General features: G+C 33.1%; 1 protein-coding gene across 2 annotated transcripts in view; it reads left to right on the top strand.

Annotated features, from left to right (window-relative positions):
• The window catches only part of TMEM135 (transmembrane protein 135), a 261,850-nt gene that overhangs the window by 176,091 nt on the left and 65,835 nt on the right, over positions 1 to 19,924 (top strand). For both annotated transcript variants that reach the window (XM_011938485.1, XM_011938484.1), the window contains one exon: positions 7,727 to 7,773. In XM_011938485.1, the coding sequence (XP_011793875.1) occupies positions 7,727 to 7,773 (47 nt within the window). The remainder of the gene's footprint in view (positions 1 to 7,726; positions 7,774 to 19,924) is intronic.

The raw sequence follows: 19,924 nt of genomic DNA, 5'->3' as shown, positions 1-19,924 counted from the left end.
TTTCCTACAAAGTCTTTCCAGAGAGAAAACACTATTTTCCAGCTGAATGAACTTTATTTGCACATTATTTGTTATACTTTCTGTACCCTTATGTTATATTGGCTTAATACATTTTGACGTTTCTTTTATGTGATTGCTTTTGTTTAACCACCCATATTTTTGTTGATAATAATAAAATTCCATGTTTTCCTATAAATATATTCAGTTTCAAAAAACAAAATTGTTTCTAAAAGGCCATTAACCCAACCAAAAATAAAGCATATGAAAAAGTAGTTTAACTAACCAACCAACCAAAAAAAACAAACAAAAGTATTATAAACCTGGGAGGCTCAGCTTCACTTAATAAGAGGGATGTAACTATAATATGAAATAACATTTCTTTCACCTATCAGTCTGGCAAGGATAAAACACAGTTTTTGTGGGTATAGGAAAATAACTAGTGTAAGGAAATAGCTATTTCATATGCTGTTATGGGGAGTATATATTGGTATGGTTTTCTTTGGAGGTCAATTTGGCAATATTTGTCAAAATTAAAAATGTACTTGTCCTTTGACAAGAATTCACCTCCAGAGATATGTTTACAAAGTATACTTTGGTATTTGGAAAAGTTTATTGCATCCATTCTAAGTATTCATAGGAGACTTTAAATAAACTTCAGCATATCCATATATGTGTATGCTTTGTGTATATAAAATTGAAAAGTATATGTCTTAAAGACAATGTCTGTATTTGATATATTTCTATGTACAAAGGTATGTACATACTCATACAAAATTCTATAAAAGTCCAAAAATCTTAGAAGGGAACTTTCTTTTCATTGTTATTTGTTATTCTGTTTGAATTTTTGTTTTTATCATGTACATACATACATGATACTTTTTTGTATCAGTTTAACAGCTTTTTTGAGGTGTAGTTTGTATGCTATAAGATTTACCAGTTTAATGTATCAGTTTCATGGGTTTTTCAAATATTTACTGAGTTGTGTGTGCATCCAACCCTGCAATCTAATTTTAAAACCTTTTCATTGCCCCCAAAGAATTCTTGTACCTATTAACAGTCCTTCCTCATCATCCCTTAGTAGTTCCTCTCCATCACCCCTTACTCCTCCAACTCTAGGCCACCACTGTTCTACTTTCTATAGATGGACTTGCCTGTTCTAGAATTTTATATTAACAATAGCATACATAATTGGTCTTTGTAATTGGCCTCTTTCATTTAGCATAATGTATTTGAGGTTCATCCATGTTTTAGTATGACTGATATTATTTTTTTAATTTGAAACTATTTTTACAAAAGTGAAAACAGCAATTTCAGAATTACTTATCTTGCTGAAGTATATTGCCCCATGGCTGTGAAGTAGTAATGAATTATAGAGAAATTTTTTCAAGTTAAAAGTTACCGTGTATTGAGCATCTATGATGTGCTAGTCACGCTATTAGGCTTTATGTATGTTACATCATATATAAATCCTTATGGCATATGTAATAGGTAGTATTATATTGTTTTTACAAATGAACAGATTAAATATGATCATTAATTTTTTTGTGTCAATTTACACATGAAAGTGTAAAGCATATATATGTGCAGATGTATACTTTGCAGCTAAAGTTAAAATATGTAAAGTGCTAAAACATTGCTGTATTACACAATGAAAATGTCATTCACTGCCTAGAGATGTCCAATGGAACTTTTTGCAGTGATGAGAATGATCTATATCTGTTCTGTCTGTTATGGTATCCACTACCACATAATGGCTTTTGATTACTTGAGATATGGCTAGGGTGAATGAAGAAACAAATTTTAATATTACTTAATTTTAATTAATTTAAATTTAAATAACCACATTCTGATTCTAGTCATGATTTGATACCAGTGATAGATTTACTCTTCCAGTTGGAGAGTGGAAACAACCTGATGAAAAACATGAACAAAGTATATGAAAAAATAGTATGCAAGATCCTGGATATTAAGTATTGAAGGACAGTGTTCCCTGAGATATAGGAAACAAATGTGCTCTACAGTTACCCAAGCTTACTGTCTAGAGAGAATTTCCGGGCATGGATTAAAGAGGGGTCACTCAGACAAAACCTAGAGGACTTTCTGAGTTGAGGAAATAAAGCTCAAAGTGTAGGCGGAACATGCTGGATACAGGTCACAGAACAGAGGACTAGAGAGAAAAGTACTCAGCTGATTACTGAGTAGGACTTGCATGTGAGGAACCTGCTCCAAGCCAAAGAAAGAACAATCTGAAGAATTAGAGTTTTTTAACTGGGTAGTTAGCACTCAAACAGGAATAGGAATATTGTCTGTTTCTATTAGCCAGACTGGAAAATCTCAAAGATTCATGTGGCATTGGGTAAAGTACACATAATGTTTTACCTTAGTATGGGGAATAATTAACCCTGGATTTCATCTCTTATTAAAATGTCCTAAAAGCAAGTCCTAAAAGATCAAACTGTTTCCAAGTAACTTCACTGTGTCTCACAACAAAGCTCAAGAAAACTTATGGGAATACAAACATAGGCAATACCCATTAAGGTAAAATTTAGAATGGCTGACAGCCAGTAAAAAATTACCACCATGCAATAAGAAATAGGAAAATCTGACCCATAATGAATAGATAAATCAGCAAATTAGTGCCAAATGATAACTTATAAATATGTTAAATTGCAGGCAAAGACATTAAAAAGAGTTATCATAGCTGAATTTTATAGTTTCAAAAAGTTAGAGATATGGAAATGGGGAAAAAGGAAAAATGAAACTTCTAGAGATGAAAATTATAATTTGTGAGATGAAAAGCTTACTGGATGATATTAATGACAGATTATACATTGCAGAATAAAATGTTAGTGAACCTGAAGACATAAGAATAGAAACCATCTAAAATGAAACATAGAAAAGATACCTTTTTTTCTTTTTTCTTTTTTTTTTTGAGACAGAGTCTCATTCCATCACCCTGACTGGAGTGCAGTGGTGCAGTCTCACTCACTGCAACCTTTGTCTCCTGAGTTCAAGGAATTCTTATGTCTCAGTCTCCCAAGTAGCTGGAATTACAGATGTGCACCACCATGCCTGACTAATCTTTGTATTTTTAGTGGAGACAGGGTTTTGCCATGTTGGACAGGCTGGTCATGAACTCCTGACCTCAAGTGATCTGACAGCCTCAGCCTCCCAAAGTGCTGGGATTACAGGGATAAGCCACTGCGCCTGGCCATGGTTTTGTTTTTTTCTTTTTTAATCACCAAATAAAGATAACATCTGTGAGTTGTGGGTGACCTCCTATTCATGTAATTGGAGTTCTTGAAGCAGAGAAGGGAGAAGAAAAAATAATGGTGAAATAATGACCGAAAATTACTCAAATTTGATAGAAACTGTCAACTCACAGATCCAAATAGCCTAATAAATCCTACTACAGGAAATATTTTGAAGACTACCCAAGGCACATCATAATCAAATTGTGAAAAGACAATGGAGTGACATTTGTAAACCACTAAAACAAAATGATCCATCAGCCTAAAATTCTATACCCAGCAAAAGTATCTTTCAAAACAAAATGAAAAAACTTTTTGCAGACCTACATTTTTAAGTCAAAGTGATTAAAATATAATGATGAATTTAGATATATCTGTGCATACACACACTATGGATGACAATAATAGTACAAAGATCAAGAGGGGAGAAATGGAAATACATTATTGGAGGATTTTTTTCTATATGTTAAGTAGTATAATGTCATTTGAATATAGACAACAATTTAAAGATGTGTACTATAAACCATAAAACCAACACTAAAATAAGCCAACAAAGGGAAGAAAATGCAATCATTGAAAAATACTCAGTTGCTGGACGCAGTGGCTTACACCTGTAATCCCAGCACTTTCAGAGACCGAGGTGAGTGGATCATGTGAGGTCAGGAGTTTGAGACCAGCCTGACTGACATGGTGAAACCCCATCTCTACTAAAAATACAAAAATTAACTGGGTGTGGTGGCATGTGCCTGTATTCACAGCTACTGGGGAGGCTGAGACAGGACAATTATTTGAACATGGGAGGTGGAGGTTGCAGTGAGCCGAGATTGCAACACTGCACTTCAGCCTGGGCAACAGAATGAGACTCTGTCTCAGAAAACAAAACAAAACAATACAAAAGCTTAGTTAATCAAAAAGGGGCAGAAACGAGGGGAAAAAAACAGTAATAGATAAGTAGAGAAATAAATAGCAAGATGATAGATTTAAATATAAGCATACCAATAATCATATTAAATGTAAATAGTATAAATATCTCAATTGAGAGACAAAGATTTTCTGATAGGATGAAAAAGCAGGAAACTATTATATGCTGCCTACAAGCAATGCACTTCAAATGTAAAGACCCCAATCAGTTAAAACTACAAGACAGCTAACATCAAGCCAAAGAAAGGTGGAGTTACCGTCCAACAAATAATGGGAGAGTGCTATAAGCAGCTTTTTGGGTGAATATGTTTATTATTTTGCTTATGATGATTATTTTACAGGTATATAGCTATGTCAAAACTTATAAAATTGTACACTTTAAATATGTACAGTTTATTTTAATTATACCTCAATAAAGCTATTAAGTTGTTTAGATAGCCACACGTGTCCAGTAACTACAGTATTGGACTGCAGTATCCTGTAAGGTCCTTGAGGGTCAGAATTGTATTTAAATATCCTCTCTATTTAGCAGGTACAGAGTAACCACTTGGCCAATATTTGTTTAATGAAGGAATGTAAGATACAGCTAGCTCAGTGAGCATGGGCGTATCGCTTACCTTTTCAGGATCTGAGTTTCCTGATACAAAAAAAATGACGGTTTATTTCAAAGTGTCTTTTAGCTTTAAAATTCTGTAATTTCAACCACAGAGGAAGTATTCTTCCTTATTTAGCTGTGGATTTAGATTTATTTGGAAAAATACTTTGTGAAAGTAACAATGATAAACTAGCACAATCTTAAAAACTTAAAAAAAAAAACTTAGCTAAAAATGAAATGCTGTTTTTACCATCTTTAACTAAAATAATAACAAACATATTTTGCATTAAGTTCCCATCTTTCTTGATCAAATCCAAAATCCTTCCAGTGGCTCTATGCATATGGTCCCCCGGCTTTTGTCTTACAGTGTCTCTGCTAACAAGTCTCTTCTTTCACCACTTTGTATAAAATAACAACCCCCAGACTCCTGTATTTCTCTTTCTTTATTCTACTTTATTTATCTCCAAAACTCCTACTACTGTCTAACATACATCTTTTTAAAAATATGTTCTCTCACCTGGCTAAAAGATAAGTTCCATGAGGGCAAGGACTTTGTCCATTTTGTGCATTGTGGTAAGTTTTAGAACAGTACCAGGCACATAGTAGGAATTCAATAAATATTTGTTTAATGAATCAGTCAACTGCACTGTAATATCCTTTTGATTTATTCTCCTAATTATCAGTGATTATTATTAGAGATTTCAAAAGGGCTCCCTGCTTAAAAATAATTTCTTTCCAGATTTATGTCTCTGGGTTAGGTTTTTCTATCTAGATCACTTATGTCAGTAACAAAACAAAATAAAAACAATCTGCTGAAGAATTTTATAAAGCTGGTTATAGCATTCTCCCATTATTTGTTGGTGGACGGTAACTCCACCTTTCTTTTATAAGCATCCTCTCATTAATTCTTCTTCAGCAGACTGTTTTTATAAGCTTTTATAAGCATCCTCTCATTAATTCTTCTAAATAATTCAAAGTATGATATTATTCTTAGTTTATAGATAAGGGATCTAAGGTTTAGGGAAATTATATAAAATATCTAGAGGTACACAGAACTAGGATTCAAACCTAGGTCTATCTTAGTCTAACGCTTGAGTTCTGAAACATTGTACTTTTTCTCAGTTTCGAGCGTATTATTTGTAAAGATAATTACCAGTTTAGTACTGGTACACAGATAGGTTAGCATATTAGGATAGATCATGCTAACATTTTGAGGGATGGGAGACTTTGGATATTTAGAGAAGATGAAGAGTGTGTGAAAGATTTGTGGGATACTTCTAGAGAGGTTTTTAGTGTGATCTGCAAGGGGGACACTGATTAGTGGAGGAAAAGCCTGAAGCATTGAACATCTGGGAAGGATGGCTTTGTCTAACAGGGATTGAATGATAGAGAAGTTTAAAAAAATGAATATCATGACTGAGTTTTGTTAAAACTCAGTAAATAAACCCACTTAGATTTTAATTTATAATCAATTGGAAATAACTGAAAATTATTTTACATGCTTTAAGTTATGTTTCTAAAAACAGTGAAATGGTAAAATGAACCTTATGCTTCATGGATAGGGTATTTTAAGTCAATGGAGAAGAGAGATGGAGAGAGGAAGGAAGAAGTGAAAGAGGGAGGGGAGAAGAGTATGTGTGTTTAGTACAGAAAGATTTTATAGATATATAATGTTACATAAATATGTATAATATTTACTTCATATTAATTGATACCAATCCTCTTTTTCATTGGTATATTTATATATTTCTAAGTCATTCAGGCTGTATATATAATGCTTATCTTAGGCTAAGACAGCAAACTTGTCAAGCTTGATTTGTAATGGCATAATTACCATGCTTTCATCAGGTTGACTAGAAATTATTTGTGTTAGACATAGCAAAACAATTTTTCCAGTGTTTTCATTTCTGTTCTTGTGGTCAGCCTTTCACAATCGAAAGAAAGTTCATTTCTTATTTGTCTGTGATGTGAGGCCATTGACGATTCTTATGCTTAATTTATACATTGTTTTTTAACATAAGAATGCATTCTACAACTTTAATTTTTGTGATTTAAAACAACTTTTCCAATCTGTTTTTTTGGTGTAACTAAGACGTTAGTCAGGACTGGAGTTCTGGGTTCCTTCCACATACCATCTTAATATGGTTGTGTTTACTGTGATGTTTTTGAGATCATCATTTCAGATGTTCTTATGCCTGCTTCTAGAGGAATTACTTTTGTAGCTAGTCCGTATTCCACAAAGGAATACTGTATTTTTATGAGCTTTTCTTATTGATTAGAATTGGTTGACAACTGTATTGTATTTTACATTAGAAAATCTGGTCATCTTCATATCATAGTTAATAAGCTTTCTGATTTATTTACTGAATTGATTATACAAAAGCTGTTGTCCTTGTTTTTAAGTTAAGCTTGCTTGTTTAGGCATTCTAACAGAAAGTTAAAAATTTGCTGTTCCTTTTTTTTGAACCCTGTTACCCTTCTATCCAGTCTGTATATGTCTGTATAATATATGTAATTGTATACATGATGATAGTTACATATAAGTATTGCAATTTATTCTCCCAATATTGGTTATATTAGGGGTGTCCAATCTTTTAGCTTTTCTGGGCCACATTGGAAGAAGAAAATTTGTCTTGGGCCATACTTGAAATATACAAACACTAATAGTTGATGAACTGAAAAAACATTGCAAAAAAAAAAAAAATCACAATATTTAAAGAAAGTTTACAAATTGTGTTAGACCACATTCAAAGCTGTCTTGGAGTTCATGCAGCCTACAGGCCGCAGGTTGAACAAGTTTGGTTTATATGAAAGGTCGAGAATATGAAATGTGTGTGACTGGTTTGTGTATCCTTTTATTGTTTCAGGCACAAGATTTAATAGTATTTTGCTTTTATGATTCACTCAAATGGTGATGTCAGTGTTCTTTTGCAAGTAATGTATTTTCTGCTTGTTACAGGTCCTTTTGTTTTGCATCACAGCTGCCATGTACATGTTCTTTTTCAGGTAGGTTCTGTTATACCTGTTTACTTTAATACCCCAAACAGTATCCCTTTGTAATTTCATCAACCATGAAACTAAAGTATTCTCCAAATAATTATCCCTTACAAGCAGCATACTTCCCCCCGCACCCAGAGTGGACAGAGATAAAGCATTGCTTCTTCGTGAGTAAAGAAAAGAGAAAGAGAAGGAATGAAGATTGATTCCCCCCCTCCATTCTATTTATAAGTTCATACTAGAAAGCTGAATATGTCAATTAACAGGACTCAATTCCTGATAAGTGAATTTTTATCTTTTATGGACCTGATTGTATGTAAATACCTAAGTATTTTTCACTCAGCTTATAAAACAATCAACATTTTACATTTTGATAAGAAAAAAGTGACAGTAGAGCTCTAGCTAAGCCTTTTGCAAAGATACCCTAATGCACTAATGATAGTCTGTAAACTATTGTTTGTTATAATGTCAACGTTGTACTTTTCACTGACACTGGTCTCGGGTTTGTCAGGGGCTAAGGGGAAGAGTGTTAGGATGGTCCAAGATGGAAATGCCAGTAAGAAGGATTTCTGTCATCTTCGTATAATCCCAGCAGTGTGCAATGTGATTTTTGATTAAGGAGAGTCCCCTCCTTTATAATCTTTATTTCTTTATTTTTAGTGATACCAATTAATTTCTATTTATTTTACTCCTATTGCCCTCATTTGAATAGATCTTTTTGGTATTTATGAATCTAGCAAAAGTAAGTCTTAGCAGACGGGACCAGACTTTTCAAATTAAAATTTGTGCTTAATTAACAAAGACAGTTGCGGATTTTTAGTAGGATATATTTGGTAGATATATATATTTTTTAAGAATAAAACAACCCAACCGTATCAGAATTTTTTTAAAAAAAATTATTTTTAATTTTTGTGGGGACATAGTAGTTGTACATGAGATGTTTTGATACAGGGATATGATGCATAATAATCAAATGCTATTATCCTATGTGTTACAAACAATCCAATTTACACTCTTAGTTATTTAAAAATGTACGATGTATTATTGATGATAGTCACCCTGTTGTGCTATCAAATAGTAAGTCTCATTCTTTCTTTTTCTATACCCATGAATCACCCTCACCTCCCCCTACACCCCACTACTCTTACCACCCTCTGGTAACCATCATTCTACTCTCTATGTCCATGAGTTCAGTTGTTTTGATTTTTAGATCCCACCAACAAGTGAGAACATGTGACATTTTGCTTTCTGTGCCTGGCTTAATTCACTTAACATAATGATCTCCAGTTCCATCTATGTTGCAAATGACAGGATCTCATTCTTTTTTGTGGCTGAATAATACTCCATTGTTTATATGTACCACATTTTCTTTCTTTATTCATCTGTCAGTGGACACTTAGCCTCCTTCCAAATTTTGCTATTGTGACCAGTGCTGCAACAAACATGGGAGTGCAGATATCTCTTCGATATATTGATTTGCTTTATTTTGAGTATACACCCAGCAGTGGGATTGCTGGATCACATAATAGAGATCATAAATCTCTATTTTTCCAGAATTTTTAAACCATTAATTTCCTGCTAGTATGTCCTAATAAGTATTTTATAAAGCAAAATTATATAATTTTAAATTGTTTTGAGTTTTTAAAATGTCAAATGCAAATAAAAATGATGATGTTACTGTTATTATTCTTGTAAAGAGACAGCCAGACTTTTGGAAGGGGAAACATAGATGAAGAGTCAAGGTAGGAAGGACTTGAACTGCAAAGGATTTTGTATCCAGTCATTAGGATGCTTAGTATTTTGTATCAGTCATTAGTGACTGAAGAATTATTGGAGCTGTCTGGTTGTCTTTGTGAAATTGTTTGATCTATTTATTACTTTTACTGTATCTTCATATACAATATACTTTTCCTGTGGTCTCTTTCCTATATTTTAATAATTTAGGGGTGGGTCGTGGGAGTTTTGAACAATGACTCACTGATTTCCAAAAACTTCTTAATTGTATTCAGACACATTATTAGGATAGTATTGCAAAAAGTTCACATAGTTTGCCTTTATATTTTTATGTTTTATCTAGTCTGAGTATATAGCATTACCCAGTAGGGAAAATTCAATCATAAAAAGCTTAAAAACTAGAAACCTAACTTGTTGACATACACAAGAAGAAAGTCCAATCTCAAATAAATTTTCTTTTTCGTGGACATTCCTAACAGAGCAGGTATTTAAAATCCTTCCCATTGTGGAACTTAAAGACATACTTGATTGATGTGTAGCGTTTCTTAGTCATCAGAAGTTTTTGAGGTTTAAAAATAAATCATTTGTTAAATACACCGATAAAGGCCCAATTTATAGCATGGGTCTAGGAAATTATGTTTTGAAAATTGCTGCCATCAACTCAGTATTTTTGGTGTCGAAAGAAAATCAACCCTATAAATATGTGTTTTGGTGCAGAACTACGGAACCTTTTCCTGTTTCAGTCACAAGTCTAGGTTAAAAACAACAGTTCAAAATACTTTCCAGAAGGCTCAATACAAGGTTTAAGTGCCAAAATAAACACTTTTAATTTTCTGAGGAAAGGGGTTGTTTTTCTCCCAAAAGAAGTACTATCACCAAATTCACTGTTCTTGGCAGGAGTTAGTTTGACTAGCTCAACAACAGAGGTTTGGTATATGGTAAAATCAAACAATTTATGAAGTATTACAACCAAACAAAACAACATTAGATTTGTCTGCATGCTAGCTTGTGTTGGGAATGAACAAACACTATTGTACATAACACTTGGCAGGTCCAATTGCATTTGAATATCTTATTTTAAAATTATATTTTATTATAAATACATATATTTGAACACACACTTATTTCATTTATTAACAATTACGTTAAATCTAATTGCATGAAGTTGGATAGTCAAATGAGACTGTCCCCAGGACTCCATTTATGGTAACCTCCTATGAGAAGAGGATAGGGAAGAATTTTATATTTGAAATAAGTCAACTTGTGTTTTTATCCTAATGGGCAAAGGGGAAATGGGCAAAGGGGAAATGGGGAAATGAGGCCCCCTTTCAAGAAAAAGAAAATATGCCAGTTTTTTTTTCTTTTCAAAGAAAGAACTTGAGAAGTAGTTTCATAAATGTTTTCCAAAGATGTCACAAGATGTGATGACTATACTATGAATTTACTTAAAAGCAACACATTTTTGATATTGAAAACTATGTGAAAACTATAATGTGTAGTGAAGTAACTTACTTTTACATAGCTCTTAATAGTTTTGTAATAGTTATTTTACATATATTTCATATGTTAATGATCAGATTTTCACATTATACACCAGAAGTAAGGCTTATGTTCAAATGAAATCACCCACTTACTTCTGGTGTGTAAAGTGAAATGCTTCAAAGGCTTGGGCTGGGAAAAGGTAATGTGTGAGGAGAGAGTTCTAGTTCTTTTCTGGTCAGCTGGCCTGCCAGCCATGTAGCTAGCCATCACAAGTGTCTCTTGATACCCATACATGCTATGGATTCTGTTAGGAACTGGATTACAAGGGAAGGTGGAACATATCCTGAGGGTGTTTTGAAAGAGCTTTTTGTATAATCTCAGTGGGCATTCTTCGTAATAGTTTTACCTCCTTTGTTCAATCACCTTATTTTTATTATGTATGCTATTGTCATTGCTGTACCTTAGGGCATTATTTGTTTCTGTTGATTTTGGCCAAGCAGAAGTCATATTTAAAAACTTTTTAGAAAATTTGGTCTCATGCACCCCTTGAAATAATTTCTTTACTTCCAAATATGTATTTATGGGCAAATCAGTTTGCATTCATCATAATTTTTCATTCAGGATTGGGCCTTCCCAACAGTCATGTGAAAAAATAAATCAGTTTCTTTTGATCACTAACTCTTTTAATTAAGAAGCAAAAGAAAGAATCAACAATAAGCATCAAAACTGTTGCACTTAATTCTGCGCACACATAAAAAAGAAAAATGCAACATTTAAAAATACTAGTTCATTAATTTTATGTTCACCATTAGGTATCTGTCTCTGAAGAATATTTGAGAGAAAGGAAGTAGTTCAGCATAATTTTTTATAGATAAATTTAAAATAGTACTGTAAAGTGTATTATAACTACTTTGATCCTAATCTAATAAGTACCAGTTAGAAATTCTTTCCACATGCCTTTGCAAAGGCAACAACAAATCCAGGTTTATTTTAACATATAGAGTGAATGGTTCCAACTTGTCATAGCAGTTAATCTATAGACTATATGGGACTGATTCACAATAGAAATATCTTAAATAATCTGATGTCAACATTGTGCAGCATGGCATTTTTAGTTAGAAATCAGTGCAAGTCAGAGTTTATTGTTATACTTTAAACATTTAGAAACATTATTTCTTTTTGCCATTTGAGAATTCTAATCAATTCTCTGTGAAGGCATAAATAAATGATTTTATTAGTCTCAAGGTGTAGATTTAGTTTATCTATTTAAGAAAACCAGGCTATTTATTGATTGGACAACCTGCAAGTATTGAGTGAAAGACTTGTGATTATTCTTGAGCATCTTTATATAAGTATACTTTAGTATATTAGAGATAACTTTAGCAGCAAATAAAAAACTTTTGATCTTGACCTTTAAACTATTTACTGATTTTTAAGTGAAAGGTCTTTAATGTTAATTAAGTTCTATGTTTATTTTTAATTTTTAAAATTTTTAATTTTTGTAGGTATGTAGTAGGTGTATATACTTATGGGGTTCATGAGATGTTTTGATACAGGCATACAGTGCATACCTAACTGTCATATCAGAATAAATGTTTTTGTATATGTAATAAATGTATATACTTACGGGGTTCGTGAGATGTTTTGATACAGGCATACAGTGCATACCTAACTGTCATATCAGAATAAATAAATTGCCTCAAGCATTTATCATTTCTCTGTGTTGCAAACATTCTAATTATATTCTTAGTTATTTTTAAATGTGCAATAAATTGTTGACTATAGTCACCCTGTTGTGCTATCAAATAGTAGGTCTTATTCATTGTATCTAACTGTATTTTTGTACTCACTAACCATCCCCACTACCCTCCACCCTGCCCCACCACTACTTTTTCCAGCCTCTAGTAACCCTTATTCTACTCTCTATCTCCATGAGTTCAATTGTTTTAGTTTTTAGCTTTCATAAATGTTTGCCTTTGTGTTCCTGGCTTATTTCACTTAAAGTCCTTGAGTCCCATCCATGTTGCTGCAAATGATAGCCCTTTAAAAAAAAAAAAAAAAAAAAAAAGCTGAATAGCATTCCTTCGTGTGTATGTACTATATTTTCTTTATCCATTCATGTGTTGATGGAAACTTAACAATTGCTTGCAAATCTTGGCTATTGTGAATAATGCTGCAATAAATGTGAGAGTGCTTGATATCTCTTTGATATACTGATTTGCTTTCTTTTGGGAATATACCTAGCAGTGAGATTGCTGGTTCATATTGTAGTTCTATTTTTAGTTCTTTGAGAAACCTCCAAACTGTTCTCCATAGTGGTTGTACTAATTTACATTCCCACCAACAGTGTACAAGGGTTTCCTTTTCTTCACATCTTCTCACAGCATTTGTTATTGCCTGTGTTTTGGATAAAAGCCATTTTAACTAGGGTGAGATGATATCTCGTAGTTTTGATTTACGTTTCTCTGATGATCAGTGACGTTGAGCACCGTCTTACATACCTGCTTGCCATTTGTATGTCTTCTTTTGAAGAATTAGCGTAATTGTAGTGTAATTTGAACTCAGGTAATGTGATTCTTCCAGTTTTGTTCTTCTTGCTTAGGATAGCTTTGGCTATTTTGGGGCATTTGTAGTTCCGTGTAAATTATATGATTTTTTTTTTTCTATTTCTATGAAGACTGTCCTTAGCATTTTCATAGGGATTATACTGAATCTGTAGATTGCTTTGGGTAGTGTGGACATTTTGACAATACTGATTCTTATAATTCATGAACATGGAAATCTTTTTATTTTTTGGTGTCCTCTTTAATTTCTTGCATCAGTGTTTTATAGTTTTCATTGTAGAGATCTTTCATTTCTTTGGTTAATTCCTAGGTATTTAATTGTATTTGTAGTTGTTGTAAATGGGATTACTTTCTTGATATATATTTCAGAATGTTCACTGTTGGGATATAGAAATACTACTGATTTTAGTATGTTGATTTGGATCCTGCAACTTTACTGAATTTGTTTATTCTAATAGTTTTTAGTTGAGTCTTTAGGTTTTTCCATATCTATCATCTGCAAAGAAGGATAATTTAACTTCTTCGTTTCCAAATTGAATTTCATTTCTGTCTCTTGTCTGATTGCTCTAGTTAGGACTTTCAGTACTATGTTGCATAACAGTCGTGAAAGTGGGCATCCCTGTTGTGTTCCAGATCTTAGAAGAAAGGCTTTCAGTTTTTTCTCATTCGGTATGATACTATCTGTGGGTCTGTTGTATGTAACTGTTATTATGTGGAAGTATATTCCTTTCAGGTTTTTGAGGGTTTTTATCATGAAAAGATACTGAATTTTGTTAAGTGGTTTTCCAGTATCAATTGAAATGAGCATATGTTTTTTGTTTTTCATACTGTTTATATGATGTATCACATTGATTTATTTTTTCGAAAAAACCAACTTTTCATTTTGTTGATCGTTTTTATTTTTTGTGTGTATTTCACTTATTTCTACTTTGATATTTATTATTTTCTTCTGCTAATTTTGGGCTTGGTTTGCTCTTTTCTAGTTCTTTAAGGTGCATTGTTAGGTTGTTTAAAGTTTTTCTGCTTTTTTGATGTAAGTGCTTATTGTTATAACTTTTCTCTTAGTACTGCTTTCACTTAGTACTGATTTACATATGTTAAACCATCCTTGCATCCCTGGGATAAATCCCAGTTTTTCATGATGAATTATCTTTTTACTGTGCTGTTTAATTTGGTTTGCTAGTATTTTGTTGAGGATTTTTGTATCAGTGTTTATCAGATATATTGACCTGTAGTTTTCTTTTATTGCTATGTCTTTGATTTTAGTATCAGGGTACTACTGTCCTCATAGAATGAGTTTGGAAGTATTCTTTTCTTCTTTATTTTTTAGAATAGTTTGAGTAGGATTGGTATTAGTTCATATAGTAAAATTCTGCGGTGAAGCTATTGGGTTCTGGGCTTTTCTTTGCTGGGAGACTTTTTGTTACAGCTTCAATATCATCCTTTGTTGTTGGTCTATTCCGGTTTTGGAATTCTTCATGGTTCAATTTTGGTAGATTGTATGTGTCTAGGAATGTATTCATTTCTTGAAGGTATTCCACTCTATTGGCATATAGTTGATCATTATAGTCTCAGGAGCATTTGAATTTCTACTGTAATTCAGTTGAATTTCATGAGTTGCACTGTCTCCTTTTTCATCTCTGATGCATTTCTGCATTTTGCTTAGTTATTCTGGCTAAAGGTTTGTCGATCTGTTTTATCTTTTCAAAAAACCAGCTTTTCATTTTGTTGATCTTTTGTATTTTTTGTGTGTATTTCTTTTATTTCTACTTTGATATTATTTTCTTCTGCTAATTTTGGGCTTGGTTTGCTCTTGCTTTTCTAGTTCTTTAAGATGCATTGTTAGGTTGTTTGCTTCAAGTTTTTCTGCTTTTTGATGTAGGTGCTTATTACAAACTTTTCTCTTAGTATTGCTTTCACTGTATTTCATAGATTTTGGTTTGTTGTGTTTCCATTTTCATTTGTTTCAAGAAATTTTTAAATTTTCTTCTTAATTTCTTCATTGATCACTCAGTGTATTGTTTAATGTCTATGTATAGTTTCCAAAGTTCCCTTTGTTACTGGCTTCTACTTTTATTCCATTCTGGTCAGAGAAGAGACTTGATATGATTTCAAGTTTTTGAATTTTTTAAGACTTGTTTTATGGCCAAACATATGATCTTAGGTTCTTTTAAAAAAAATTGCTTAAAAATGCACAGGAACCTAGTCTAAAAAAATTAAATTATATACAGAATTTAGAGGTTAAAAGTTGTACTTCAGAGTTAGGAGATGTGCCTTAAATAATTAGATTTTATTGTAAAGGGATTACTTGCAGCAATGCAGAAAGTGAATTTGGGATTTGGAGGGGGTATATATCACAGGTAATAGGGGATGCTGTTGCAGTTATCCAGCAGAGAAATGGTGAGGACATGACCAAAGCTTATGGCAATGATATGGTGGAAAGTAGGTTTATCTGAGGTGTAAGGATTGCTGCTTTGATGAGGAAGAGGAAAAACGCTGGAAGGTGTAAGCGAATTATAAAATAGGAAAAATGTGTGAACATTGAATACAAGCTTTGCAAATACTGAGGCTGATGTGCTTTTATGACATTCAGCTAGAGAAATAATGGGTATCAGTTGGGTATTCAGAGCTCAAGTGATAAATCTGGGCCAGGGGTAGAAATTTAGGAGTTGTCAGCCTGTAGATATTAGTTTAAACCACACAGGTTGATAGTGTTCTGTAGTGAGAATATGGAGATTAAGAAAAAGGGTTCCCAGTATGGCCTGGAGAATCTTGATGTTCGAAGCATAGGCAGTAAGAAAGGAGTCAGTAAAGCAGAGGCCGGAGTAGTGGCAAGAGGCGTTATAAATACCTTGTTAAATTTAGGGTCTACTATTAGCTGTCACACTAGCTGTCTGACTTTAGACAAATTACATAACTTTACTACACCTCATTTTCTTCATTATGAAAACTGTAAATTAACATGTGGGCCTCATAGGTAGGGCTGTGAGGATTGAATATGACACAGTGTCTTTCAAATGTTTTTGATGTGACCCAAAATAAGAACTATATTTTATATATTATGATTATGTTACCATATGTACATGTATATATATGTATATAAATTTCCCAGAAAAATACTTACCTTCCTACATGTGATATATTTGGATATTTTCTATTCTAATTTATGTTTTTAAAAAGCTGCTTTGACTCACTGATGGATAGCAGCCAGTAGTGAGAAAAAACATGAACTAAAATGTGTGAGCACCTAGAACAGTGACTGATCACTTAGCAAACGCAGAGTTAAGAGTAGTGATTGTTGTTTTTAAACCAAGAGAGAAAGTTGACTAAAATACAGAATTTCAGTAAGGACAGCATTATGTTTATTGTTACTCCTCTAGATGTATCCAGTAAGTGAGAGGTAAAAAGTATTCATCTGCAGTCTGATGGTCAGTGGTAAGCTGCTAAAGAAATTTCTGTAGTTGAGTTAGGGTAGTGGATTAAGAAACAAATGTGAAATAAGGAAGTAAGAGGGAGTTTAGTAAACTTGAGAAGCTTGAGAGAAAAAGATAGGGCCATTTGTTAGAGGATTAAGGGTTTTTCTTTTCTTTCTTGTCCCCTTCCTGCCCTCCTTCTCTCTCTTTCTTAGACTGGAGAGACTAGACCTTGGGAAAGTTTAAGTGAATAAGAGAAGATTGAAGAAGCAGACAAGGTTGATAAATTGGGGAATGGGAAAGAGAATAGAGTCTAAAGTCAGGTCCATAATGTCAACATTTAGGGGTACATTATTAAAATTGTCTGGGAGAAATTATTATAAATGGTTAGGAGGAAATTAAAATGGTTTGGAAGCCTTGCACATGTGTTTTAAGTGAACGAGGACTGAAAAAAAGTAGGAAATAGATAAATCTAATGCTCGTGGCTTTCTAAATACATGGTCTTTCTTAAAACGTAATTTGATTTCTTATAAAAATAGACATGGAGCTGGGCGCAGTGGCTCATTCCTGTAATCCCAGCACTATGGGAGGCTGAGGTGGGTAGATCACCTGAGGTCAGGAGTTCGAGACCAGCCTGATCAACATGGAGAAACCCTGTCTCTACTAAAAATACAAAATTAGCCGGGTGTGGTGGCACATGCCTATAATCCCAGCTACTTGGGAGGCTGAGGCAGGAGAATCGCTTGGACCCGGGAGGCGGAGGTTGCAGTGAGCCGAGATCACACCATTGCACTCCAGCCTGGGCAACAAGAGCAAAACTTGGTCTCAGAAAAAAAAAAAAAAATATATATATATATATATATATATATAGATGTGTGTGTGTGTGTGTGTGTATATAGAGAGAGAGACAGACATGGACATACATGAAGCCATTATTCCTCAGAAGATATATACAGATGAAATGAGCACTTCTATTATTGGCAACCAAACCTGTGAGTTTACCAAAAATGCAAAATTTGTTCAATGAAAGGAAGTATTGAGATTGTTAGGACTGTTGCTTTCCTCAAAACAAATGGAAAAGATGAGAAAACATGGGTTCATAAATGTTGTGAATCATTTCCTTTGAGAATACAAAGCTTATTACACCAAGTCACATGACTGTGATCTGACTTTATTGGTAGAAAAAAATTTGCCTGCTCATTTGTTGAGTGTACTCTAAGAATGAGAAACTTGTGGCAAATCTGTTGTCATTTTTTTACCTGTCAGTCTTTGAGGTAGTTGTGCCCAGCTAAAGAAATTACTCCAACATTTTATAATGAATATAAATTGTTTTAGTAGACGGCAAAGAGAAATATTGTATGGAGAAACAGCATGAACCTAAAATGCAACCCCTTAAGGTAAGGACTTAATGGGACACGATCATGTCAAAAATGGCCCGTTGCCTTTCAAAAACTTGCAATAAAAATGACATTCTTAGGTGGTTTTAAAAATGTGAATATTTTATTTGTTATTTTCACTGATGTCAAAGTTCAAAAGTGGATGACATTCATATGTTATTAAATCAGTGGAAAACTCACACCACTAATACATTATTCATTGCTGATGGTCTTATCCTAGTTCTACAATAGTTCTCAGAGGTTCCACTGGATATAGTAGCCTCTTTGTCAGTCAAGATGATTGTTTGAACTTAAAGGATGAGCCATATATATATATGTAGCCTGGTGTACATTTCTAACCTGATGCAATTTTAACCTGTTAGCATTTTAAGGTAAATCAAAGTGGCACTGTGTAATCTTATTTCTCTCTAAGTTACAATTTACCTAGAATTTAATAGTAACAATCGTTGTCTCATGAAAAAGTAAATTTGTTTCATGTTTTATAAATTCTTTTTATATTATTGACAAAAATTAATAATTCTTATAAATTCAGTTTACTCTTTAGAAGTTATGAGAAATGAAAATAAATTGTTGTTGTTTTGAAAAAGACAGTCCACAGATTTTAAAAAAGCATTTTTTCAATAAAGCACTTCCGTTTTGAGCAAGAAGGGTGTCTTATATATAAAATCTGTTACCTTTGCGGAAGTCTCAGCATATCAAACATTCATACATAAAAGAAATGATTATGATAAATTTCTAATAACAGTGGCGAGGTTTTAAAATAATTTGGGTATTTTTTTCCTTGACAATGTCAGTAATAGTTTATTAGTATTGGTGATTACTAGAGGGAGTTTTAGGTAAAACAGTACTCAGTAAATGTTTGAATGAATGATGCTCAGTTAAAAAAAATTTAAGGATTTGAAGTAAAATTTTTAGCCTTTCAGAGTTTTCATTGACTTAATTAAAAACATACACGTGTTTTAGGAGGCTCCATGGTAGAACAGAAATCATACAGTCTTCAATGCCATATATAACAGACCCCTCTTTAGGTTTTCGCTCTACCACTTACAAACTCTGTGGCCTTCAATAAGATACTTGGCTTCTTTCATCTTAAATTTGTCATGGATAAAATGATCCTTGTGGCTATGAAAACTTAGAGCAGATAATCCTACAAGAACATAATATTTTTAAGCATTATTTATGTTTCCAAGCCCATCTTTAAAAGTCATTCAACCTATAAATGAATCTATAAAATACAGTTGAAGTACAGTGCCAATGGTACTGTAGAAACAAATAATATTTATGATAATGTTTCTTTGGGAAAATATATTGATGTCCAGTGTGTTAGCCCTATAGCAAAAGGACTGGGAATTATCCAGATGTGAGCTACTCCACAATCCCATATTTGGAGCTAGAGTTCAGCATGTGGGGGAATGGGGAATGATGGGACAGAAGGGCAGAACTGGAGATCTTAGTGGGAGAATGGTTAAAAACAAAATAAGGGCCTGGTGCAGCAGCTCATTCCTGTAATTCCAGCACTTGAAGAGCTGAGGCAGGAGGATTGTTTGAGCCCAGGAGTTCGATGCCAACT

This window comes from Colobus angolensis, unplaced genomic scaffold (genome assembly GCF_000951035.1).
Source record: "Colobus angolensis palliatus isolate OR3802 unplaced genomic scaffold, Cang.pa_1.0 Scaffold174, whole genome shotgun sequence".
NCBI classification, from domain to species: domain Eukaryota; kingdom Metazoa; phylum Chordata; class Mammalia; order Primates; family Cercopithecidae; genus Colobus; species Colobus angolensis.
The sequence above is the reverse complement of the archived record's forward strand: the minus strand, read 5'-3'. Positions and strand labels throughout refer to the sequence as shown.